The 26,938-nt window shown below is 29.3% G+C and overlaps 4 protein-coding genes across 5 annotated transcripts; all 4 read right to left on the bottom strand.

Annotated features, from left to right (window-relative positions):
• Window positions 1–1,363: 1,363 nt before the first annotated feature.
• Window positions 1,364–1,729, bottom strand: LOC113873725 (protein NIM1-INTERACTING 1-like). The gene has a single exon (XM_027511997.1). The coding sequence runs from the start codon at window positions 1,727–1,729 to the stop codon at window positions 1,364–1,366; it is 366 nt and encodes a 121-aa protein (XP_027367798.1).
• Window positions 1,730–7,118: 5,389 nt separating this feature from the next.
• Window positions 7,119–7,538, bottom strand: LOC113873689. Its single transcript, XM_027511940.1, has one exon. The coding sequence runs from the start codon at window positions 7,470–7,472 to the stop codon at window positions 7,119–7,121; it is 354 nt and encodes a 117-aa protein (XP_027367741.1). The 5' UTR covers window positions 7,473–7,538.
• Window positions 7,539–15,279: 7,741 nt separating this feature from the next.
• LOC113873428 (polygalacturonase At1g48100-like) lies at window positions 15,280–17,205 on the bottom strand. Its single transcript, XM_027511534.1, has 6 exons — window positions 16,783–17,205; window positions 16,526–16,696; window positions 16,388–16,432; window positions 16,049–16,256; window positions 15,888–15,969; window positions 15,280–15,781 (listed from the first exon to the last, which is right to left on the bottom strand). Exons 1-6 carry the CDS (start codon window positions 17,203–17,205, stop codon window positions 15,280–15,282), a joined length of 1,431 nt encoding a protein of 476 aa, XP_027367335.1.
• Window positions 17,206–20,726: 3,521 nt separating this feature from the next.
• On the bottom strand, window positions 20,727–25,761 carry LOC113872352 (glycogen synthase kinase-3 homolog MsK-3-like). Of its 2 annotated transcripts, XM_027509847.1 has the most exons (13): window positions 24,485–24,653; window positions 23,783–24,036; window positions 23,557–23,649; window positions 23,400–23,459; window positions 23,026–23,298; window positions 22,827–22,901; window positions 22,576–22,632; window positions 22,337–22,477; window positions 22,199–22,249; window positions 21,854–21,949; window positions 21,694–21,777; window positions 21,249–21,351; window positions 20,727–21,147 (listed from the first exon to the last, which is right to left on the bottom strand). In XM_027509847.1, exons 2-13 carry the CDS (start codon window positions 23,894–23,896, stop codon window positions 21,065–21,067), a joined length of 1,230 nt encoding a protein of 409 aa, XP_027365648.1. In that variant the 5' UTR covers window positions 23,897–24,036; window positions 24,485–24,653; the 3' UTR covers window positions 20,727–21,064. The 2 variants fall into 2 exon arrangements, with proteins under 2 accessions (XP_027365648.1, XP_027365649.1); XM_027509848.1 differs by lacking the exons at window positions 23,783–24,036; window positions 24,485–24,653 and adding an exon at window positions 25,753–25,761 and having other exon boundaries at window positions 20,839–21,147.
• Between the last annotated feature and the right edge of the window lie 1,177 nt (window positions 25,762–26,938).

The raw sequence follows: 26,938 nt of genomic DNA, 5'->3' as shown, positions 1-26,938 counted from the left end.
AAAAATCAATGAATGATTCAGATTTAAGGTAAATAAATAATTTAAGAATTAATTAAAACAATTTAACTTTAAGGAATATATTTATAAAATTTAGAAATCAATTAAATAAAAAATAAAGTTAGAATATTTAATTAAATTTTAAGATATTTATTGATTAAAAAATAGAATTTAAGGGACCTAGCAACTCTATTCCCTTAATAACGTGAAGCACCGACGCTTCTTAGTGATTTGGGGAATTTAAATTGACCTATTAAATATCAAGTCTCGGATCCGAGGGTGCTAAAGAGAAAAGTCTAAAAAAAACTTGGCTCTTCTCTCTGCCTTGCAAAGTGGTTCATCGTACAAAAAGAACTCTCTTTTGTTTTTTTTTTAATCTTCAATAGTGTTCTTGAGATTCTAATCTAGACATAATTTTCCTTTTTTTGTGTTGCTTCAAGTATAAAGATAAAAGTGGGAATGATGAATTTGTCGATAAAAAAAGTAAAAAAATATTAAATTAAAAAAAGAATGTATTGTATATCTATACAATATTATTATAAACTAAAGTGCATATCTGTTCGACTAACTGAATCAAATCATAATATAAAATGCAATTTTTTGAAGTTTGATAGATTCAGTTTTCAATTTGTAAGAATGATTCAGCGGTTGGAAATCAATGTTCCGTGATTACTGATCAGAAATGAATTCCACGGCGTCCACATATAAAGAACTGTTGAAATTCAATCACTCAACCTAATTACGTGTTTTTTTATCCCGTACTTAAAGATCACAGTCAAGGTGTATCTGAATTCGTCATTAAAAATAATAAAGATTATGAGATTGATAATAAGTATTTGATTTATCAAATATAAAATGCTTTAAATTTTTTTCTTTTGAGTTTTTCTTCTACGAAAATAAAAAAAGAAAATAACTATAATTATATATTTTATTTGAATTTACAGTTAAAAATAATAATTCATGTATTGATAACTGTCATTAGTTATCTTAAAATTAATAATTATAATTTAATTTTTTATTAAATTATAATATCACTAATAATATTTATACAATTAACTTTTCATAATATATACGTCTTTAACTATAAACTTATATTAATTAAACTATTTTAATATTTTAATTAATAAAATAATAGTTTTAATATATTTAAAAAATTAATATATATGTATGGCAAAAAAAATGCTAACAAGAACTTGACAGACAGCAAATTGCATCATCGCAATATATATATATATATATATATATATATATATATATATATATATATAGAAAAAGTTAACTCATGAATAATACAGGTAACCATTTAACAAGACCAGGTAAAATTGAAGGTCCATGATGACCGGTTTTTCGGTTGAAGGTGCGGCAGTTAGAGAGTGAGTTTGAGGTCGAGAGCAAGATCGTGTTGTTGTTCCTTCTTCTTCTTACTACCCTTGTTGTCTTTGATTGCGTCACACGGAATCGGATTCGGGAAAACCAAAGGGGGCTGTCTGAAGTGAGTCTCGGTGGTAAAGTCCTGCCACTCGAAAGAAACCTCGGCTTTGGCGTTGGTTGTCGTGTCCCCCTTCATCTTTTTCCTGTTTCTCTCGTTATTGTCCGACTCCAGCAACTCCCTTCGCCGTCGATCACGTGCGTCTCGGAAGCTTCTCAACAGCGAGTAAAACTTCTCCATCTTCATCTCTTCTTCGACCTCATCGTCTTCACCGTCCCTCACCTCTTTCTTTTTATTTTCCATGGCAACGGAAATTAATTAACCTGCGTTATTGTGGTTGGTTGGTTGGTTGAGGAGTACTGGGATTAAGGTGTAGAGTTCCTGGGTTAGCAAGTTTTGTTGAAAATGGAATGCCGTGTATAACAATTCTATGATGTGTGCGTTTTATAAACGAAGACGTGAACCTACGCGTTCATTGTTTCAATTCAATTATCAAATTTCTACTTGTGACGTTTTGCTAATGACGTCACTGCCCCGTGCTATCGCTCCATGCGTAAGGCACGCCTTGTGATTCGTCATGATTTCGACCTCTCCTACACATGATGCACTTCCCCTTAGACTTTCTCCCTCGTTTCAGGTACTATTTATTTTACGTTACTTTCAATCTTTTATGTTTCGCGTTACATAAGACTGCAGCCACTATTTTTTAAACGTATATTTTTAGTGTTTTCTCTGTTGATTTTTCTTTAAAAATAAATAAATAAATATATATATATACAATCATTAGTTTTTGTAATAATTAAATTTAAAATTATATTAATAATATATTTATAATCGATTAATAATATAACTTTTTTCATGCTAAGTTAAACAAAATTATATGAGAAAATAAACTTAGCTGATTTCTATTTTCACAACTAAGACAAGTAAGTGAACGAGTAAAATATTTTTTTATTTCAAATGAATAATGAAAATACGATTGTTTTTACATTAAAAATATTATTCAACTAAGAAATAAAAATTCCCCCTTTTTAGAAAAAAAAAAAAATTAAACAAGTAGAATCTTAACTGATTTTGTTTTCTGCTAGAGTTTTTTTTTCCTCCCCTACTTTTAACCGCTCGAACCTTAACATAAACATATAAGTTTAGAGAAAGATATATTATTACCCTATTTTAATTATTAAATAAAGTTATATTTTATTAAAAAATATTAAAATTTTAAACTAACATAGATTAGTTTGAATGTCAAAAGACTTAATATTACTTAAATTAAGTCTTTTTGAGTACTTGTATATGTAAAAAAAAAAATTACCATTATCAGATCTAAATTTTTTTTATTGGTGATTATAATAGATAATTATAAAAAATTAAGAATTATTATATTAATAAAATTATATTTTTTGCAATAGTTAATAAAAAATTATATTTATAAAATAACGGTATAAATCATAACACTAACAGTATTTTTAAATTAAACTCAAAGTGACAAATAATGTATTGTAAAAATAATTTTTAAAATCCACATTAGATAAAAATTTTATATTAATTATTAAAAAATAATAATTTTTATTGACATATTAATTTATAATTAGATAATAGTATAAAATATATTTAAATTAAATTTTTATACATTGTTTTTTAAACATAATTTTAAAAAACAGCTAAAATTTAAACATAAAATATTTCAACAAGATGCATCTACCACTTCAAATGATATTTAAAAATAAAAAAATGTCAGATAATGAATTAAGGTTTTTAAAAATATTTTCAATGAATAGTGTTAAAGTAACAATGAATGAATCAAAGTACAAAATAAATTTAATAAAAATTTAACATTTAATTAATCAGATAAAAAATCTTATTTAATATTTTGATTTTAAATTTACTGAATGATTACAAAGTTGAGTAGTAGGTATAACGTGTGGAGTATTACGCGTGAGAATGACGCATCGAAGAGTATCGACCATTACCTGAACACGTGTCACTGTGACTAAGTGATGACAACATCATGTGATCTCAGTCTGACATACATCTGACTTTTTTATACCTTCCGCGACTAAGTTAATTAAATTGCCGTACCAATATGTCATTATCTATATATAACTATAATATTTTTAGAGACACATACTAATAAGTTAAAAAAAAAAAAAAGAGTTATATGATGAAATTTTACAATATAAACATTTTTATTGTTACTTTGAACATGTTCATAAACATATATTAAAAAATAAAAGATATTATAATATAATTATTTTAATTTCATTCAATATCATTAAACTTAACTTTATTATGAAGATTTTGTTTTCTGATTTTATTTCTACGTCTTCAACAGCTTCATTTTGTTAAAAGCAAATAAAGAATATTTCATAAAAATTATAAAACAGTTCATAAAAAATTGTTAACATTTTCTACGAACTGTCTTAAAGAAAATAGAAGCAACGTGCATCTGATAAACTATTAGGGCACTTTTTTATATAAAAAAAACTTAATTACTAAAATAAAGAATTTGGAGAAAATTAATACAATATAAAAAATTTAAAAATCGATAATAGCAATTCTTCACCAAAAATTGCTGATGGCAGTTTTTGGTGTTTCAAAAAAATATTAGACGTTTTAAAATTTATTAAAAATTTTATTAACATTTTTTCTATTTTATAATTTTTAATTATTTTATCTCTGAATATTTACATATGCATAAAAAATTATCAACCACGATTTTTGAATTCATATTTATATTTCTGTAATTTTCTTAAAAATACCATATTTTAGTATATATTATTTTAAAATATCATATATAAAAATAATCCTAACTATTACCCATAAAATATTAATTAAAAACAAATAAATAATCCTTTTATTAGAAAATTAAAACAGTTTGAAAATCACAAAAATAAATATTTTTTATAACTTTTTTAGTTAAAAAAATTTGTTCAGTTCTTTGACAAACATCGTTATTACCCTAATTAATTTTCATTTTTTTTATTTAGAATAATTGATCACAAACGGGTTTAGGTTAATCCGTCCGTAAAGATTATAATAAATAGATTATTTCACCCAATTTTAATTATGTTTTTAAAATCAAAATCACACATCTTAAATTTATTTTATTTAAAATGAAACTGTATTTTTATTTAAAAATATTAATTTTTAATTTATTATTTAATTTTTATATATTATAATGTTTTACTCTAAAATTTTATATTTCAATTTAAAACTAAAGAAGTATAAAACAAAACTGTGAAGATTAATGGTGAGTAAAGCAAATAAGAAAAAATAGTTAAAATTTTCCAATGTCAGTTATGTTATAAATAAGACAAATAATTTTTTCCGTGTTTTATTAAAGGGATTAGGTGTTAGTGTAAATATTATAAAATATAATTAAAAATGTTTTTTTTTTAATTTTACCATACATTTCATTTATGTTACTCTTATCTAAAATAGTGTTGAAGTAGTATATTCGTAATTAGTTGAGAGTTAAAATATGATATAAGAAGATAATTAATCTAATTATAAATTTGTAAATAAATAAATAAAAAGTTTAGCTAAATGGATGTGTAAGGAAAAATAGAGGCAATACAAAACAATTGTTGTATAACTCATTATTTATATACACACAGACACATAAATACTGAAGTCTGCCGTGGAATTTCATTCCTATGGTCTGTCTCAGACTGAGTCTGTCTGAATGGAAGAATGTTCTGATGGGGTCATTCTCACCGATTGCATATGTTATCCTATTCACGCATGCAATATAGGAGCCTGTGTTAATTTAAAAATCAGAAAACTAATTTTTTTTATAAATTTTAATTGCATTTACTAATTTAAACTTATTTTTATTAAAATTAATTATACTAAACTTTAAATTAAAAAAAAAAAAAAACAGATGTTACATGCAATACAAACCATGGCAGAAATTCTATTCATCTAAACTTATAACAATTTTTTTTTATATAAACAAGCAAGATTAAAAGAAAACTATTATTGAATTTATAATATTTTATATTATATTTAAATAAATTTTTAATACGATAAAAGGTTGTTATATTTAGAATTAGTTCTTATCAAATCAAGTGAGTAAAAAGGTTACTCCTCATCACACAACTAAAGAAAAGTTAGTGACTGAAAAATTTGGTTGCTACAAATAAATGTTGATCGTTAAATTAATTGGTGACCAAATTAGCAATTGACAGGAGATGGTTGCTAAAATATTGATTACTAATTAATCTAGCAATTAAATTTATTATAAGTCAATAATTTATTAATTTAATAACAAAATTCATCGGAGAAATTATTAAATTGTTAGTTATAAATGATGGTTGCATAAATCTATGTGAGAACCAATTCTGTATCCGCATAGAGAGAATACCCTCTCTCTTTTTCTTTTCTTTGTACTTTCACTTATTTTTTCAAAGCATCTTTATTTTTGTGACCGCATAATTTGGTTGTTAATTTAATGACAAAAAATTTAGACACTAATTTGGTTGCTAATATTTTTTGTTTTGCAATTTAATAACTGAATACATAATCCATTATTTACAACGGCAAAATTTAGTCACTAACTTATTATTTATAATTTAGTGACCGAATTAATAAACAAATATATATTTTACTTTTGCAATTGAAAAAATTATTTAATAATTTATATTTTTTAATTATTATTAGTTGTTAAGTTACTCGGTTTCTATGGTTAAATTTGATCACTAATAAATACTTTTCTTTAATGGTCATAAACTCCATCAGTCCAATGCTGAATTAATTAAAAAAATTTCAATTCAGTATTATTTTATACGATAGGCATAGTATTTAAAATTATTTTCAGACGGATATCTACACATCTTTTTATTGTCAATAATAATTGTTGTACGTAGAATTCATCTCTAAATATTTAATTCCTGATATCAAGTAAATACATTATTATTTTTGTTAATTAAATATTGAATTAATTAATAGAATTCAACTTAATATTATCACTAATTTATATAAATTAATCATACAAAGAGTCAGATCCAACCATATCAAATGTTAAACTTGCATATTTCGACACTTATATTTCTTAATTTTTTTTATAAAATGTGATTAATTTTATAAAATTTTATATAGAAAATAAATAAATACTTTATAATATAATTTTTTTATTTTATTTTAATAGTAATATGTATTTAAAATATATATATTTACAAATGTTTAACTTTATAAAATTTGATATAAAGATATAAAGACAATGTCTTGAATTAATTAATCTCTTACTTTATAAAAATTATTAAATATAATGTGTTGAGTTTTTTCTCTCTCTCTATATATATATTATTATTCTTTTCATCTACCTATTTTACCCCGTAAATAATATATGAAATCATTTTCCTGGTTGAAAAACCAAGGGTTTCTGCCCTTGAATTTTGAAGCATAGATCGAACAGAAAAGAGAGGATTCTTTCACTTGTTGAAGTTCAGAAGTACAGCTGATCACTGAAAGCCTTAGAAAAAACAAAAACAAAAAAAACATATTAACTAAATAATTAATCTACAAGTTGCACAGCAGTGGCAATGAAGTTGGTGAAATTAAAGACATGGCTCTATGTTTCTCATCATGATTCATGCACCAATATAACACTTAGCCAAAGCCAATACCTACGATCACTTGAGAAGGACATGCAGTAGCAGTACGTGCTCTATCTAGTTGGGTCCATTCATATTCAAAGTGAGAGCCTCAAGTCGATACCTTTTTCCGCGTCCTCTTCTTCTTTACCACACTCTTTGCTCCGAGACGCATCTTCTAATAACCCCAAACTTGGGTCTCGATTTCCGTTCTGTACTTGCTCCGCGAAATCTTCGACTTGAAACGTGGGTTTCCAAACCGTAACTCTAGTTTCTTCTTTATTACTCCTTTTATTCTTGCCTTCACCAGACCTGAAACCGATCCATCGATCACGAGTCTCGCGGATGCTTCTCACCAAAGCGAAGAACGTCTCCATTTTGGCCTCGTCTTCTTCACCTTCTTCGCGGCAAATTTTCCTCTTCTTGCTGCTGTTACTGGCACTGATATCCATGTTCAAAAGGGTGTTGAGAATAAAAAATTGGTGACAAGAAGTAAGGAAGGTTCGGAGAAAAAGAGAGAACGCGTGCGGTTTTGAGAGAAGAAGGAGACAGCAGCAAGTAGTTTCTTGGTTGCTTCTTTGCTGCTTCAAAGTGATCAATATAAGGACATATAAGATGGTGGCTCTCCATCATTACGAAGCTTTTCCATTGTTCTTTATGGAATCTAAATGACCAATATGCCACAAAAGCTTTTTGTTCTATACCAAGTCAAACTAAGTCTTCGTATTATAAGTTCTCCCACGAGAAAAAAAAAAAAGTTTTGGTAACGGTTAATTATTACTTTTAATAATTAATTCTGAAAGTATACTTATCATATATTTTAGTGAGTTAGAGTAGTATAAAAATGTTATATTATTAGTATGTCAAAATTATGTTTTTAGTTTACTTTTAGTATATTTTACACTATTTATAAAGAGTTTTATATTGTCAATTAATTAAAATTGATTATATATATCACGTAAAATAGTAAAAATTGAAACGTGTAATTGATATCAAGTATGAACTGAGCGGTTGGCATTTCACAAAGAAAAAGTAGAAAAAAAAAAGGAGTTGGCGAATCTTTACAAATCGCTATGTTTGTCTTATATATTTCAAAACTTGATAATGGTGTGAAAAGAAAAATGTTATTCATAGTGTTTGGTAAAATTTTTTTAAAAAAAGAGTGTAAATATTAAATATCAATTATTTGTAGAAATATTAATTTGAAAACGTGGATGTTGGTGTTTCGTCAGCGAAGCGATGGGGTGACGTGGCATGATTACAACAAGAAGTGTGTTGCTTTTTCCTTTTTCCAATATAAAAAGAAAAAAGGCCTGACTTGGGGTACATAGCTTTCACCCAAGTCAATACAATGTTGGTCCTTAAAGCTACGCTGAAAGAGTGCACTGATATTGACGTGTTTATGTTGTCCAAGCACTATATTCGGTACCTAAAGTCATTATATTTTTATTTTTTTATATCCAAATAGTACACATACATTACTCACTTTTTTACTATATTACAGTATAAAGCATCTTCTATATTTCAGTTGTAAATTCTTTACATTATTACTTTAATATATCGAGTTTTCTTTTATTTTTTGCCTAGTTTGATTCCTAGATTTTTTAAAATTATGCGCATTTATTTTTTTTTATCTAAAATTTAACCTTTTATTCATAATTTCTACTGATTAAATTCCTTTAAGATGAGTGTAAATGAAGATGTAAAGATAAATAATGTGAAATACTCTTTGTTCTCTAATATTATATGTAATGTAAGAAAAAGAAAGAAAAGCATAAGTACAATAGAAAATAAATGAGTATTTAAATTAAGATTTAAGTAATTTATTTGGTTAAATATATAAAAAAAAGTATAATATGTTAAAAATGACATTTCAATTTTTATAATATAAAAACATAAATCAAAATATAAGCATTTGTCAGTGTTATAAAAGTTCCCTCCTCTCCCACTGTTTTCTTTGTAATTTGTGGAGAAATACAAAACCCAGACCCTACAATCTTTTTTATTTTATTCGAGGTTATTCCAAACAAGTAAGCCTTTTCTTCTTTTCAAGTTTCCTTTTGTCCCTCAATAAACCAACCATGCTTTCTGAATGAATTAAAAATTTGGCTTGTACATAAAAAGGATTTTTATTTTTATTTAATTCAAACCAATAATTTATACACTTTGTTTAATGTTAAATGTACGAACATGGTGAAGGCATATGTAATAATATTATTATTAAATTTAAATTGAAAATCAAGTTAATTTATTTAATCAAACAAGTGAGTTGGAATATATATTTATAATTAAATAATTAAATAATTTGCAAGTAACTTAATTTATGTAGACTTTTATGCACGAGTAAATTAATTTTCTAATCCAGAATTTCGTGTATTGATTAAGAATGCTTAATTAGTATATTTTCATTCTTAAAAATCAAGGAATAGAAAACTCCAAGAAATTTCAAAAAGAGCACTTGAAAAGAAAAGCATAATTTATTCGACTTTATTTTTTCTAGATTCGTGAATTACTCAAGAATTAATACCATACATCAATTGTTCACATGAAAGCAAAGATATCAAATCAATTCTCATGATGCCACTTTAACAAAAGCATAAAAAAATGTTAACTCATGTGAAGAAGAAATAGTTTAATTAAATAATTCAATTTAGTATAAGTTTAAAGTGAGATTTATCATTGCCTTAGAAGAAAGGGTTTAAAACTTTCACACGTAAGAGAATCTACAAGTCCTAACTTAGTTAATTTACCTACATCTAAGCTAAAGATATTTTAGATAACATGTAAAAAAAATCAATATTGCGTGTCCTAACTTCTCAAACAAAGCACGTAGAGAGAGAGAGAGAGAGAGAGAGAGAATCAGAACAATTTTAAATATATTTTTTATTTTATTTTTTAAAATTTAATATTTTTAATCCTTAATAGTGATATAATTTACTAATTTTGCAATATGTCAATTTTTATACACTTATTCATTTTTGTCAAGCCACGTTCACAAGAGGACAAAGTCATTTTTTCTCTAAAAAAAAGGAATTAAAATTTAAAAAACAAAATTAAAAATCTTATAAAAATATAAAGATTAAGAATAAGTTATAACTTTTAAATAAATAATACAAAATATTTATAAAAATAAATAACTAATTACGACATTAAATTTATGTTAGTTTATTATTTTATTATTTAAATTCAAGAAAATTATCATATTTGAGATTAATAAACTATCTTCCTTTCCTTTTTTAAACTTAAACCTCATTCTCAAAATATTATAAGATTTAAAATATAAATGACAACTACCACTATATAAGGCTAAATAAAAGAGCTCAAAACAACGCTGATTTAGAGGAATAAGTTGGATAAAAAATAATTATAGAATAACAAATCAAAATAATCTTTTAAGAGCTTAATGTACTGAATTTAAGCCAATGGCCCAAAAGCCATGTTACATGTTACACCCATTTTTTGGTCAGAATTCCATGTTACACTAAATGGACATCTTAATTCCTGAAACCTAGCATTAAGGCCCAATTCTGGGAACTAAAGAGGTGTTGAAGTGAAGAAACCAAACATGACCTTCGTTCATGACAAAAAAAAAAAGAAAAGGTTTTTAGTTTTTTGGTCATTTATTTTCAAATCTCATTATAATTTTTTATACCATAATTTTTTAAAAATTGTTTTTAAAAAGTAAATTAAAAATACTCTTAATTTTTCAATTTTTTTTTTTAATCTTATACCTCAAACTTTCAAGTGATTGATTAGTTTTCCGTTTACGAGTTAGGAATTGATTTGAAATCGACTTTCTAAATTAAACCAATAGTATCTTTGATGCACATTTTACTAAGCACTTTTAACTGCAGTAATTAATTTTTCATTTTATACAAATCATTTTTTCTCTAAACCTAAGTTAGTTTTCTATGACAAAAATCAGTCGAGGAAGAACGATTCTTCAAATAATAATAATAATAATAATAATTATTATTATTATTATTATTATTATTATTAAACTTCAGAAGTCATTTTATGTTCTGATTCTATTATTAAGTTTTTAAAAATAGGATAAAATTAAAAATTTTAAGTAGAATAAAATTAATGAAAAATTAAATTTATATATTTTAAAACTAAGTAAACTTAATTAATTAAAAACAACTTGAATATCAAAACTTAAGGAAGTTATAACTAATGTACATTGATCAACATTGGCGAACAAACCATCAGGAACAATAAAATTTATTTTGAAATTTTATTAATTTTTTTTCAAAACTGCATAAAATATATATTATTTTAAAGGGTTTTCTTAACCTTAGTGTTTAAGTTCAAACATTCATAAATAATTTTTTTAATAAAAAAAACACATTTATTATATTAAAGTTACAAAAATATAATTATTATTTTTAATAAAAATTTATTATTATTAATTATTTGTTATCAATACTCGTAGAATAAGGTCAGCAAAATCTATTTTAAATTAGGGTGTTAAACGGATTTGCTCTTGCCTCTAACACTTACAATACTTTCAAAATTTATAGTTTTGAGTCTCAAATCTAGTTCTCCTTTCAGCAAATAACTTAAAGATATAAATAAGTGTCCGTAAATTAATGTAATTTAATAATAAGAGGAACTACTTTTAGACAAATACTAACAAATATTCTCAGGATACTGTTGAAGAAATTAATTTTTTTTATCTAAAAATATAAGAAGTATAAACATTTTTTTGTAATTTCTAATAGAATCTAACACAATTTTTAATAATTTGTTTTTTACTCTTAATTTGTTAAGCTTTAGGACACTAGTCATCAGTATTATTTATACTTTAAAACTATTTAGTGGAATTTTCTCTTTCTATGTAGATGATTACTGATTAGTGATAATATTTTAAGTAGAGTGAGTTCTGTTTATTAATTATATATATCTCCCAAAAATAGGAAGGAACTTACTTCTGTCGGACACAGCGTTAAAATCGACATCTTGAGAATACGCTAAAAAGCAATGTTAAGAACTAAGAAACATTATAATATGTTGAATATCTAGCTCGATATTGTTTCATAACCCTTCATCTTCACTGGTTTACTACTAATAAGCACACTGTGCATTCATGCGAACTTCAGCACTGGTACCCATTTTTATTGCCCTTAGAATTGGTGTGCGTAAAAGCCATCAAACCTTCCCCATTGCCAGTCTCCTTTATGTTCATTTTGTGCCTTTGAGTAGATAGATTGTCAAACGCGAGATTAATAAAATGCAAGTAGTATACCCAAAAATAAAATAATATGATAAAACCCAATTAATTATTCTGCAGTTTTAAATCATTTTTTTAGCCCCTCCCCACTCTTTTTTTCTGAAAAATTTGCCTTTTCTTCTCTTACAAGTTACAAGTCTCTTCAAACATCATAATGGATAAAGAAAGTGCTGTGTTTGCTCTATTTAGGTGTTTATATTCATAAGAAATGAAGTTATAGTCGCACAGACATAAACTAAACTTGTAGTGGGTAGATAGGAGATGCCCTTTTGAGTGGCTTAGATTCCTTTTGCTACCTTTTTCTTTCACTTTGGACAGCCTTCCATGCTCATATTCATGCGATATCCCTCGATAAATTATAAAGCAGTAGGAACTACAAACCCTTTACTTTTTTTCTGAAGCCGCGCCAAAACTAATCCCCAAGTCATTACCTATGTTTCACTTAACCTCCCAGTTGTTCTTATTATTAATTTTTTCCCTAAAGGCCTTTTGGAATATAGTTATACATTAAATGGTGTTGGCCAAGATGCTTTACCATTCCATGTGATCTGATCTTTGTATCTTCATATATCTGAAAATGGATTCTGTAACACCTTGAGTATAAGGGTGTATAGAATGACCAATCTTCAAAGTGGTGCAAAATAATTAAAGGACTAGAAGAAGATCAAGTGGAGTAGGAAAAAGAGGTAGTAATAAAATAAAATTAGTTTCCTTGAATCCCAATGTAGCAAGTGCATGCTAATATCCTTTTCATCCCTATGTTTCATGTCTTGCAATCTATGGTAATAACAATAATAACCCTTTGGAAAGCTTGGAGAAAAGGTGTGTTTGGTGGGTGGCAATTGGATTTAGCCCGTGCACTGAGTGTTACTTTTTCTGAGAATGCAAGAATACCTTCCTTCGAATAAAAAGACACTCTTGAGTATTGATTAGAGTGGCCACCGCGCGTGCAAAATTGAAAAAGAAAATTTGTCACTCCCTCCACTTCCAAACGCAACTTACAAGTGAAGGTCATGGTTATGGACTACAAATCCTCTTGAAATCACCCACGCTCACTGATAATTATGCAATCATCATTCCCTTTTTGTTCTAGATTCCCCCATATGTTTCCATTGTTTTTCTTTAATTTGTTTATACTCTCATCAGTCATCACCTTAATCTTCTTTTAAGAGACAAATGCCAAGGCAGCTTTGGAATCTTCTACTTTGTGGTTTAAGAATAACTTGTTCAACCTCAACCAAGTTATAATATAATATTTTCATGGACACAATAGTTCTGTGCTTCTTTTAAACATTAAGCTCTATAAAAAGAAATTAAATATTCATCGAGTATCTGTCTTTATTTGCCAAAACAGCGAGCGAAGACGAGCGTGGAATCCCAAATATTTAAACTTTATATGTAAACCTAAATCAATTCAAAATTAAAGCTTTCTTGTATGCTTGAAAATTAAAATACTTTTCTCATCAATGTACCACTAAAGAAGTTAGTCATTTGAGATAGCTGACAATAAGAAACTACTCTATTCGTCTCATATTATTTATTTTTTAAAGTAACGTATACATTTTTAACAAATATTAATTATATAAATTATTATAATATTTTTTAAAATATCTTTATTAAAAGAGTTATAATGTTGTTATAACTTCGTTTAGATATTTAAATGAAATATTAATAAATGACATATAATTGAAAATATTTTACAACAAATTAGAATACTCAAAGAGACATAGTAAAACGGAAGAAATATATAACTATGAGGATGTAGTTGATTTATTGACTAGCATAATTTTCACAACACATGTATAGAGGAAAAATAATTTCCAAATCTTTGTATTCTGTATTTTGATAAATCCTCCTAATTATTACATAAAAGATATTTAATATATTTTAAGATAATGAATGTATAATTTTTTATTTAATATTTATTTTATAATATAATAACAAATTATTAAACTTATAAATAAAAAAATATAGTAAAGCTCATGGAGTGATCTAACAAACCAAGCTGAGTGCGATAAATGATTTATAAGCAGTGAATTCAAGGATGCATTAATCTGCTGTATCATCACAGGTGCCATTCGTTGCTATATTACAATATATTAATTCGTATACTCAATTTGGGGGTGTAGTGATCTATCCATCCTTATGCATAAATATTAGTCCAAATTCTGAGGTCGACTAGTGACATTTAAATGCTTTTTTCTTTTCATCTTTGACCCATTTTCACAGTTCTGCAACTAGTGTTCATAATTGTTCAAACCAAAGTCTAGACGCAATAATTGACGACCTCGCTCATGCGGGAAAACGTTCCAGTTCATCTCCAAGGAATGTAAATATATATTCAGTTAAAGTGCGAGTTTCAATGGAGAGAAATCATTTTAATAAAAGTAAAAAATGGAAGTTTATATATAGTATACCCTTTCAGCAATCTTTATTCATTAAGCACTTGCCTATATTAATATCGGTTAAATTTGGATAAAGATTTAAAAAAGTTTTTGTAGAAAAAACATTTAAAAAATAAATAAAACTTCTCTAACTCATGCTTGTATTTTTCTTTCTTTTTTTTTAGAAGTTTTGACGAGAGTTCTCTTATTTAATTTTTAAAAAATTTTATTTATTTTTATACTTTTTTTAATAGAAATTTCTCTATAAATTTATTCAAATTTGATCATAGTGTAATTTAACCAAAATTAATGCTATCCTCTATCTTTTCCAAACTCAGATCCTAACATACCCCATGCGTTTCAAATTTATAACAGCATGCCACTGCAAAATATATAATTAGACATGTAGTAGTTACAAATTAAAGCGCTTTGGATATGAACTAGTCCAAACTTGCATTTCAAACCTGACATAATTATAACTATAGGAGATAGTTAACAATTTGGGAGGAGCATCTAAAACACAACTCCTCAACAATCACAATACAAGACTCAAGACCACACTATATTCTATGATTACTTCCCTAGTAATTAAATCTATATACATACACACATTTTTGTTTTATAGAATATGATTCTGGTGGGTCAGCAGTGATCTATGTCATTGCCAGAAATAGACTGAGGAATTCCTTCCAGCAAACAAGAGACTGGGGGAATAGTTAGTGTCTCAGAATTTCCATAGGCATTCCAACAGAAAGGATCAAGCACAATGTCTCCTTGAGCTGGAAGAAGCTCAATATCTGAGAGAGTCAAGTTGGTGCATGGGATAGAGTCACTGCAGGCAAAATGCATAGGTGGGTGCCTTATATCATACGTTCCCTTTATGTTTGTGTAAATTATATCCGATACGAATACTGCAGAGGTCTTGTTGGTGCATTCTTTAGTGAGGCAGTAGAATTGGTCAATTATAATGGGATTTCTTACACTATCCATGTGAATATTACTGAATGTCACTCCTGATACTGATCCTGATCCACCTTGCCATGTCTTTATTCTAACTCCATTATCTGACACTTTTATAACTGAGTCCCTCACCGTAATGTTTGAAACACATGCTCTAGAGTTGTGATTTCCCAGACTACCAATGCTGAAAAAATTAATAAGGTTAACTAGAGAAAATGCATACAAGCTTGCAAGAAATAAAAACAGGGACAATGTATAGACCTTTCTCTTGAAAATAAATAACAAATTACCTAATCCCATGACCAGGTCCACATGTGATGTTCTTAATATCGACATCATGGCAACCGGATCCAATGGACACGCAATCATCACCTATAAAAGGATAATTCATAAAATGCCTTTTGATGTTGCAATAGATAGAGAAAACTAGGGGATTATTTTTGTGACTAACCATTAGAAATGACAGAATTGTATATTTTCACATCATTGGTATTTTCTATGTGTATTCCATCGGTATTTGGGCTTAGTGCTGGGGCTGTTATGTAGATTGATTCAACGTGAACGCTTTGACATCCATCAAATCTGAAATGGAACTGAGGGCTGTTCTTGATCCTAAGTCCTTGTACAGTCAAGTTGGAACTCATGAAAAACCTCATGGCCTGCAACATATGGAATACTTATAGATGAATATGCAATTATATTTTCAATCACAAACAGAATATGTACACACAATAATTTTTTTTTATGGACAAATTATGCACAAAATAAAGGTTGAGTTTTGACAACTTACAACCGGGCTGTCACAAGGTCCAGGGGATGTTGTCCCATGAGGTCCCTGTGGCATTTATTTGAAGGGATCAGATATTGTTTGAAGCATAAAAAATGAATTTTTTTTTTTGCTTTGTTAATATTTTTAAATCATCAATACCTTATGAGGCTTACAAGGAAGGTCCCACCATTTTTCTCCTCTCCCATCTATTAAACCACTTCCTTCAAGTGACATCCCATTGATTCTATAAAAGACAAGCCACTGACGCCTACTATTGTTCTTTGGCCAAGATTCTGGTCCATCAGGTGGCATGAGAGTACCATCAACCTTCTCCATGTGGGCCAGCAGAGTCAATTAATGAGCTTTACCCTTAACCATGTAAGAAAAACCAAAAAGGTGAAGAGTAACTACATTACCTTTAGTACTAAGCCAGCTTGACAAGGACCAGTGAAGATAGTAGATTGAATAATGAAGGAGAAACCATGGGGAACAAGGATAGTGTTAACTTCTGATTCACTTTGGCATGCAGTGTCCCAAGCCATCTTGAATGGCTCTGTATCATCACTTATTCCATCTCCAATGGCTCCAAATGTTCGTACATCAAATAAGTTAGTTGCATTATGGTAGTTGTCATTAACAGTGGGGCTAGGACTAGGAGCATCATCAGGAGTGAAAGAAGGTGGAGGCATTGGGGCTAGAGATGGTGAAATTTCAGGTGAATTATGAGAGTGTGAGTGCTTGTGTTTTGTATGGAAATGGTACCTAGCTTGGGTGGAAAGAAATAAAGTAAGAAAATATAAGGAGAATAATGCTAGTGGTAAAATATGAGATTGTCTCATTCTAAAAATTTGAAAACTTGAGATTCCAATTGGCTTTGTGACTGTCAAGTGTCAACAACTAGATGAAAGAAATAAAGACTAGAATTTTGGACCAATTGGGTACCCTGAGTTTTGGGAAATTGAAAGAAAGCAGTGGTTCTACCTTCCTTGGACAAGTGACCACTAAGAGCACTAGAACACAAGTTGCAACAAGTTTAATTTTGAGAATCAGAAAACCTGAGTTTACTATTTATACTAACAAGTCATAGTGGACAATGTGGTAAGCTTCATATGCACATTACCAATTTTTTAATGGTTTTAGAAGTGGAAACCGACAAACACTTCATAGGCATTGCCCTTCTTTTAGAGATTGTGGAGTCCGCATATGACAATTCTGAAAAGAGCAAAAAGGAATAAGTAGAAGTCAGGCTGGCTAGTCGACAAGCCTCCCATGTTCTTCCCATTACTATTTTGTCCCATAACTACAAGGGATTTGTTATGGATAACATTTTTTAAGGAAAAAAAATAACATTAAATAAATATGAAGTTTTTATCATATTAATACTGCAACAAATATTTTTAAGTAGTTAAAAATATTAAATGTTTATAATTAATCCGTGTTTTAAGACACTAATATAGCAAAATTTTAGTTATTAAAAGAAAATGCATAAATTTAGTTCAGTAAATTGAGTCAATCACATTATTAACTATATTAAATTATGATGATTATCAGTTAGCTATGATAGTTATCAAACCATGAATGATGTGATCGAGGTGTACATTTACACACTTAAGCGCATTATGTTTATTTAAGCATTTCTTAATATACGCATATTAAAGCTAGAATAAGTTTAAAGACTGACTAATTATGAAGAATATATATTGAATGACACTCATCATTAAATTGCCTATGAATATTTGATAGCTGAATTACGGAAGTAGTATAATTCCTGCAGAGGGAGGTTATGTTAAAAAATCCGCCTACACACCTCGAATAGCAGGTACAGTTAGAGAGCTATATCCAATGTGCTTGTTTTGAATATACCATATATATATATGCTTCTCGTATCCCATTTTGATGGTCCAAAGAACATGTTTATGGAAAATCAGTCACAAATAATTTGCACAAATAATAGTACCACATAGTGTCTATATTATCAAATAAACTCGAGAATTAATGAGTCTGCATGAACGATGTTATTATATTCACCCAACAAATATTGATATGGCGACGACACAATTCAATCAAAATGAATGCTACCAGAGGAAATGGAATATTTATAGCTTTATACATAAGGTACCAAATCTAAATCCTATTGAGAGTTGGTGAGGTAAGTTTTATAAGAAGAAAATGGACTATTAACCTATAGTCATGTGAGTGTAAAAATAATAGCAAGTTGCATGCTGCTGAACTAAATTTCCGTTTAAAAAACAAATAAAAGCAGTCCTTAAAGTATCATAGTTAATTAGGCTTCGTCTGGAAATTAATTAAAAAATGATTTGTCAATATCTGTAACCGCCCATCCACTCTGAAGTTGAGAATTCATGCTTCTTGCTTTGCTTCCACTCACAGCACTTCAAAATATTGGTCTCTATCTTTCTATCGCCGCCCAAATTTATACCACTATTTCTGGTCACGGTTGTTCGGTTTCTTCTGTCACTGATATAGCTAATGATGACAGTTTACATTTTTGTCTGACTTGGTTTCGCTTGGCCTCTCAAACTCAATAACCGGCATAGAGGCTGTAAAAATTATTATTATTGTGTTTTCGTTTTTAGAGAAGAAATTTTTGCATTTTCATCAGATAGCACGTTCGATGGATCAAAATTCCAGCTTAAAGCACGAGCTATATGTCTAGTGATCCTAAAAACTACATTTAACATGCAAAAGGTTGCAGCTAAAACTGAATCCAGTGTTTCAATTAAACGATTTTACGTATCCCAAAAGGATAAAGAAAAGTGGACCTTAATTAGAGCTAAGTGGCTGACTTTTGCAGTAACTGGCCTACACAAGTTGACATTCTTTTACTCGAATAGATTGTTTTGAAAATTCCCAGGAGACTGATCTCTTTCGTCGTATTTCTGATACACATCTTTATAACGTTGAATATCTATGTGTTTAGAGCGCTCCCGCACAAATCATACAAACGTACTTAGATATTAGATACCACGTTAATCCAAAATTTTAAGATTATAGGATATTATTCACTTATATATTACTTATCTTCTTTACTTATACTTGACTTTCAACACCGTTTACATATATTGTTAACAAAAAAATGACATTTTTTTCTTGAGATATTTCTATAAATTAAAAAAATAAATTAACACATTTAAAATATAATAATTAATGTGAAAACTCTAAAATTAGTGAAAAAAAATATCCACGGCTAACTATTATGTGAAAATTAATCTACTTCCACACTCTTCAAAATAAATATTTAAATGTTTTACAATTCTAAGATAAGAATATTAAAAAATAAATCAAATACAAATTCAGAGTGCTTCTGATTTATGCAACTTGAAATAAATAACTTAAAGTCAATATATAATTTTAAACTCTCTTTTCTTTTACAAATTTAGCCAGTATGATGGTTTAATTCGACCAACACATATACTAACTTATCCTTTAAATGTTAAAAAGTTTAGATGAAGGAATAACTATTCTATTCTAATTCTAACGAAATAAAAGGAAGAAAATTTGACTCAAATTTAGTGGATAGATATAATTTTTTGTTTTTAAAATAGATATTATTGAGACTTAAGACAATATAAATTGTTTATCCTTTTGCCAGTATTCGAAAAAAGAACACGGGAAAAGTACTAATAACATTTTTTTATTACACATGTATTGATAGTTAAAATTTATTGAGATGAAACACATATAAAGGAACGGTTGCACTTCCTATTTAATAAGCTTTAGTCATTCATTTGAGTTTCAATAAATAATCATGTTCTTATGTTAAATTTAATAGTGATAAATCAATTATTGGTTGCTTTACCAAATCTTTGGGTATATGCTTATTTAATTTAGCTTGTCTTTAAGAAACTCACAAGTTTTTAATCTCTTATTTATAATTTTCCGAAACGAGCTTTTCTACAAAATAAATGGGCAGAATTTATACAATTAACACGTTGCCATTGTTATGGTCAAGTTATGCTGCTTGAATGGGCGGAGGGACGGTGAAGCCACTCAATCATTCCGTGGCATTGCCCTTTAATAGACATGCAGGATTTATACTATTAACATCTAGATAACGTAAATTAACAACGTATACTTATCTATTCAGATTTTCTTATTAAGTTAAAAGGATAGAATGGAACGGAAGTCCTCACAACCTGACGCAGGGGAATAAACCAAAACAGAGAAGGTATTATGAGCATGTGTTCGCTCCTTAGTAGGTAGTAAGTAGTAACCCTACTCCTTTTCGTTCTCCAACCAACCACCACTAGCATTGACCATTAAAGTACGCTAGTTACATCAACAACATCGAATATTACGAGAATATAAGCAACAATTCCTTGAAAGCAAGATAATCTTCCAAAGAAAAATTTCTCATAATTGAGGAGAGGCGAGAGTATATCAAAACAAGCTTTAGAACATCCCCTCCCCCGGATCACATTGTGATAGTGTTCAAGTATATCATTTTGAGTAACCAATGGTTCTTCTAATTAATACTTAATAAAACCTGACCGGTTAAATTTTGAAGATAAGGGCACCAATTAAATCCTAAAGAGAAATCAACTTTAAGGAAGGATCTTCTCAAACAGCTTTCTACAGGCAGAAAATAACTATTTGGATGGTGAGGGGTATTAACAACCTGAAGCAGATTACATACACTTCTACAGACAGAGTAGATAATATTTACACAAGGCTACACTATGACCCAAACAAGGCACACTGCTTTCTTGCATGAGATGGAATCAATTTCACCAGCATCTCCAAAGGCACTCCCTTAAGCTCTGTGTCAGATCACCAGCAATACCAGTATTACACGAGCCATTCAAGGCAATTCAATACACAGATATAATAAGATAATATTCATCAGAGAATTAGTTGTTACCATTGGCTTTGAAGTTAAATAGCGGAGGAAGGAACCGCCCATTGGGTAGGCGAGTATTTGGATCACGCAGCTCATCAAAGAATGGATGAACCAGGGCCTCCACCTAAATTGCCCAAAGCACAAACAACATAATTTAATTAAATTTTCAATTGGAAATAATTATAGAAATATTATTGATAAAAAATCATCCGGGAAAGAGAAGGAACTTTCCAGGCCATGCCCTATAGTATATACTACATTTGCACAGGATACATATTATGCAGGCTTGTTAAGAAAAACTACACGGAAATTTTCCAAGGGAAAAAATATCGATGAAGTTTTGTAATAAAACAAATTACGAAGTCCATTACTTATCATTGAATGATTATACCAACTACCAAGAACGGCAGCCATAAAATGATCATGAACATGACAGTCTGGTGTTTTCAACAAGATTTAAACTCACAGCTGAGCATCGGAGATTTGGAGAGTATTGCAGTAGCCTTGAGACAAGATCCACAGCTTCAGGAGGCAAACGTTTGTGAAAGATCTGATGATGAAGGTTCATATATAAGAACATGTCTATGAAATAATATGTATAAATGGAAAGGCTAACATCGCAAAACCTTGTGCCATGGATGAGCTTTAATTTGTGGAAATTTGAACTCAGTGTAGTTGGGATTCATACACCTGATTTCTTCCCTTGTTGGGGTACCTAAAACCTGCATGTGTATCCCAAAATTCTTCAGATTCTTAGAAGTAATTGAAATAAATATGGGATTGACCAAGGCAAAAGGAAAGAATAAACCAAGGGACTATTATCATGGATATTTCCATACATGTAAACACAATCACCATACATTCAAGTGGTGATTATTGAAAGCAACAAAAATATCAAACTACACAAAATGACAGTTAACAGAATGCAGGATTTTACAAAGTAAAATATCAATCTTTAGAACTTATCTTACCTTGATAATTTCAACAAGCTGATCTACCCCACTCTCACCAGGAAAGAGAGGCTGACAACAATATGAATTCATTCTTAGCTTCTGTACATATATGAATTTTATACCAAAATCAAACATACTTAAAAGCTAGATAGATACCTGGCCAAGCAATAGTTCTCCAAGTACACAACCAGCTGACCAAATGTCAATGGCCGTGGTGTACTCAGTTGCACCAAATATAAGCTCAGGAGCTCTATAATACCTAGAACAGATGTAAGATATGTTTGGTTCCCCTTTGATCTGTCAAATATACACAAAATTTATTCATGATATTGATAATACATCAGATAACATAGTGAAAAAATAAAATAAAATTTCCAGGTTGAGAATAAACAAACCAAGACTTTTGCACTCCCAAAGTCACAAAGTTTCAGCTGGTGGGTATGAGGATTGACCTGTTAGCAGAAAACATCCAAAAGATATATGCATGAACTACTGCATCAGATATGAAAGTAAAGTAGTTTTACAAATGGGGAAAATACATACAGAAGTGAACCAGTACAAGCTCATACACTAATTTAAGATGCACAATGCAGATCAACACAGAAAACAAAAGAAACTACAGGAACAAGTTTCCAAGTGAACATACCAGTAAATTTTGAGGTTTTATGTCCCTGTGAGACACTCCAATACAATTGTGAATATAAGCTAGTGCTCTACATATCTACAAAATAAGAAATAGAAGGAATAAGAACAACGTGATGTACACAGTAGCTTTCATAAAATCTCTTTGATATTTACAGGAAAGGAAAAAATTAATTTCAATATAGCACATAGAAGAAATATACCTGGTAAAAATAGAGTTTCACATATATCAATGGCATTCTTTGATTCATTTTGTTGTAGTGCCTTATCACCCGATGAACAGTCTCAGGAACATACTCAAGCACCAAGTTAAGATAAAGCTCATCTTTTTCAGTAGTTGAAAAGAAACAATGCTTCAAAGTAACAACATTGGGATGGTCCAGAAGGCGCATGGTTTGCAATTCCCGGTTCTTGTACCTCTTGTCTTGAAGAACCTTCTTTATAGCCACAGTTTCACCTGTCTCCAAGCACTTTGCCTACATAATCAAGACAAGATAAAGTAAACATCAATATACAGCAAAGCTTCATTACTATCCAACTAAAAAAAAGCACAGTAAAGAATATACAAGGGACTAACCTGGAAAACTACACCAAACGATCCATGTCCAACAACACGCTCAGCCATGTAGCTTATTGTCTACAATCATGAAAACATCGCAACATGAGTAACCATGCAAATGCAAATAGACAACAATTTCATTGTCCAAGTAATAGATAATATAGCATAAACAGACCTGCTTTGGCTGGCCATTTTTACCACCAATGGTAGTAACAATTATATGTCCTGTTTCAGTCCCATTTCCATCCACCACAGTCGCTTCCATTTCCTGCATTTCGTTTAACAAGTTACGACATCAGTAGACAACAAATTTACCAGGAAGCTTCTCAAGTGGGTGACGAGAAGGTGACGAGAAGGTGAACAGGCAAACAGACTAAGATAAAATAGACATTTTATCTTACCCTTTCATCCCTAATTTTCATGCCATTCATCTCATCGGGCAACCTATCTACAGCAACTGAACTTGCATTTCCATCTCTTAATCCAGAAGCAGGTGCTACACCCGCCGATGCCATCACCTCAAGCAAAGAAAGATCGCGAAGACCTTGCTGCAACTTCAATTCAATCACCACCTCAAGTAAAAAGACCAATGTCTAGCGAATTACAGAACTCTAAAGAGAAAAATAGATATTCAACACCAATTTTAGCCCAAAATCTGCATTGTAGAATCACGGATTCACCCGCAAAGACAAAAATTGTTAGTAGAACACTAAAACGGAGACGAATCCAGACAAAGAAACTAACATAATTAGTTCATAAGAAATCATCACATGTCTGCAATTGAAAAGCAATATAAAAAAAAACGTGAAAGCGCAACTAAACTTTCTTCATATAAGAAGAGGAATTATCCGAAATACAATGTTAATCGTTTCTGACTTTAGTAACAAACACAGAAGAAGTCCAAAATGGCATATAAAATTGCAGTGTGGTGTGTGGCAATCGGCATAGCAGAGAGGTGAGATTGAAACCTAATTACGAAATTAAGCAGCGAAAAGAAGCAAAGGATGCGGAAGAAACATGAGGCGAGTTAGGTTAAAGAAAGAAAGAGGGAGGAAATTGAGAAATAAGAATGCGTAAAAGGAGAGAAAAGAAGAGAAACTCACGGATCCTGATTCAGTGAAACTGCGGATTCGGAAACAAGAGAAGAGACAAAGGAATAAGAGAGCGAAAACGAAGAAAGGTGAAGAAGATCCGACAAATGCAAATCATTGACCATTTTTTGTTTTCTGGTGTCCCACTCTCTTCTTATCCCACAGTCAACACAACACATCTCTCTCTCTTTGCTCTTTTGACCGTTCAATAATAAAGCACTGTTGTTACCGTCCCTTTATTTAAAATAACAGATATTCTCTTACTTTTATATTTATAAATTCTTTTACTAATCAGATAAAAAAAAAATAGTAATAAATATATTTTTATTTAATAATAATGCAAAGAATTGGGGGCGGTGGAGCGAGTTAAGTTACATTTTAAAAAAACGTTTTCAGTTTATGAATATCTAATACCGAACTTTACGGTTAATTAAACATCATGTGCAAATCATTTATTATGTGTGATGATCCGGAGACTTAGGTATGACTTGTTCCTCTTTAATCATAGAAAATAAATTAAATAGTAATCATCCTCATTTCTCAATTGGATGCAAAAGTTTCTTTTTACTTTTTTACGTTTTAACCTATTTAATAATTGTAAATTTCATAATTTTAGTCAATAAAAATCAAATATAGAATTATTTATTTTGGAAAATTCCCAACGAAAACTTACTGAATTTCTGAATAAAAAAAGGGTGGTTGGTTTGACCCAACTACACCTCGCGAATTTTGATGACCCCTGGCAACTCCAATTGGCTAAAGATTAGCACATTCAAAACTTTCAAATCAATTTTGAACGCTGGTCATTGTTCAATTTTTACCCTTTGCTAATCTTGACTCCGTATTATGTTATATTCTTTTAATTTTTTTAAAAGAAACAAATGATTAATCAACAGAGATGAATAAAAATTTATAATCAATCAATGAATATTTTTATGTATATAAATAATAAGTAAATATAACGTTAACATAAATTTTATTTGAAGCTGTATTACTGTTATTTATTATCTTACATTAGTTACAGATATTAGTAAAATATAACTTGCTTGAATATATGGATCATATAATGGAATTTATCATTTGTTTGTTTATTTAGCATAAGCTGGAATACCTAAGGCATGTCCCATGGCTTCTACAATTGTCTAATTGATCATTGGTTGATGGGGATGATATTACACTCCTTCCCCGAGGAATTGGATAAGCATGCCTCAACAGGGAAGGAACAGTGAATTTATTTCTTCATCATCTCCGAAATGCAACTGTGTGGGAAACATCCCTACCCCTTTCATGCTCCTCCTTTCTATCTCTATTGTCTAATGACTTCCTTTACATGATGTTGGGTTTAACGAAGATAGAAAAAGATCATATAATTTGGTTGAAAGGAAAGAAAAATAATAATGGTTTTATAAAAGCGAATGGAGGATAAATAAAACTCTAAGAATAGTTTATGGGCACATTATAGAAATTCTAAACATTTCATTCTCCCTATGTTTTTTTAATTAAATAATAATAATAATGATGATGAATATCCTCTCTCTTTGGCTCTATGTCTTCTTTCCTTGAACCAAACATAAGCTGTAGGACACACATGATAATGATCTCAATTATTTTGTTTTCTTTCAATGTTGTGAGACAGACAATTGGTCACATAAGCTGTAAATTGATCAATACAGTTACACTCTGAAGCATAAGCCACCGGTTTCTGAAAGCCATTCATTTTTAGAAAATTATATCTTTTTATGCTTGAAGCAGAGAGAATTTTGTGAATAGATGGTTTTACCCTCTCATCGTAGATTATGCTGCTTGCTTCCATTTCTTTTCCTCATTTTGAGTCGATCATCATCAGTGGGCTTCTTTAAAGAAGTGTACAATTAGGAACTTAATATTGTCACTTGAACACCCAATATGGCCCAATGTTCATTTCCCTTTTCTCGTTTTGGGCCATAAACTTTGATCAGAATAAGATTATCTACGTCCAACAATATGCATATGTTTGGTGACACAAAAAAGAGAAAGTAGCATTCGATCTCTCTAATATTATCCTTTCTATAAATAAATATTTCATTAAACTAATCCTTAAACTTGAGCAAGTGTTAAATCACTAGTGGAGAAGCATAAAAGATATTGAGAGTTAACAACTTATCATATTATGTGCCGTCTCTCTTGTTATCGTTAGCAATCAATGGCAGATAGAAAAAATGGCGCAACTAAGGTAGAAGGGAAGAATAACGAGAGGTAGTTGATGAAATTAAACGATGAGATTTGCCTATGTTTGTGCCCTGTGATGTGAATGAGTGCACAAGGAATCGAAGCAAGCTCAAGGATATTTGAGGCTTGAGGTAACAAATTTATTGAAAGCTTTTAATAACATAAATTTTTTTTTATTTTATTTATCCTTTTATACAAACAATGTGTCATATATTTTTTCTATACAAACATCATGACATTGAAAATTTTGTATACATC

This window comes from Abrus precatorius, unplaced genomic scaffold (genome assembly GCF_003935025.1).
Source record: "Abrus precatorius isolate BTA unplaced genomic scaffold, Abrus_2018 Scaffold7, whole genome shotgun sequence".
Classification (NCBI taxonomy): Eukaryota; Viridiplantae; Streptophyta; class Magnoliopsida; order Fabales; family Fabaceae; genus Abrus; species Abrus precatorius.
Note: the sequence above shows the minus strand (reverse complement) of the source record. Positions and strands in the feature narration are given on the sequence as shown.

What these genes read in the sequence shown, in the direction of transcription:
- LOC113873725 (XM_027511997.1), bottom strand. Translation starts at nt 1,729, where the DNA reads ATGGAAAATAAAAAGAAAGAGGTGAGGGACGGTGAAGACGATGAGGTC.
- LOC113873689 (XM_027511940.1), bottom strand. Translation starts at nt 7,472, where the DNA reads ATGGATATCAGTGCCAGTAACAGCAGCAAGAAGAGGAAAATTTGCCGC.
- LOC113873428 (XM_027511534.1), bottom strand. Translation starts at nt 17,205, where the DNA reads ATGAGACAATCTCATATTTTACCACTAGCATTATTCTCCTTATATTTT. An exon ending in AAGCTGGCTTAGTACTAAAG is followed by an intron (nt 16,697 to 16,782) that starts GTAATGTAGTTA and finishes GCCCACATGGAG; the next exon opens with AAGGTTGATGGTACTCTCAT. An exon ending in GGACCTGGTCATGGGATTAG is followed by an intron (nt 15,782 to 15,887) that starts GTAATTTGTTAT and finishes TAATTTTTTCAG; the next exon opens with CATTGGTAGTCTGGGAAATC.
- LOC113872352 (XM_027509847.1), bottom strand. Translation starts at nt 23,896, where the DNA reads ATGGCATCGGCGGGTGTAGCACCTGCTTCTGGATTAAGAGATGGAAAT. An exon ending in TGAAAATTAGGGATGAAAGG is followed by an intron (nt 23,650 to 23,782) that starts GTAAGATAAAAT and finishes AACGAAATGCAG; the next exon opens with GAAATGGAAGCGACTGTGGT. An exon ending in GAGAACTATTGCTTGGCCAG is followed by an intron (nt 22,250 to 22,336) that starts GTATCTATCTAG and finishes TATTGTTGTCAG; the next exon opens with CCTCTCTTTCCTGGTGAGAG.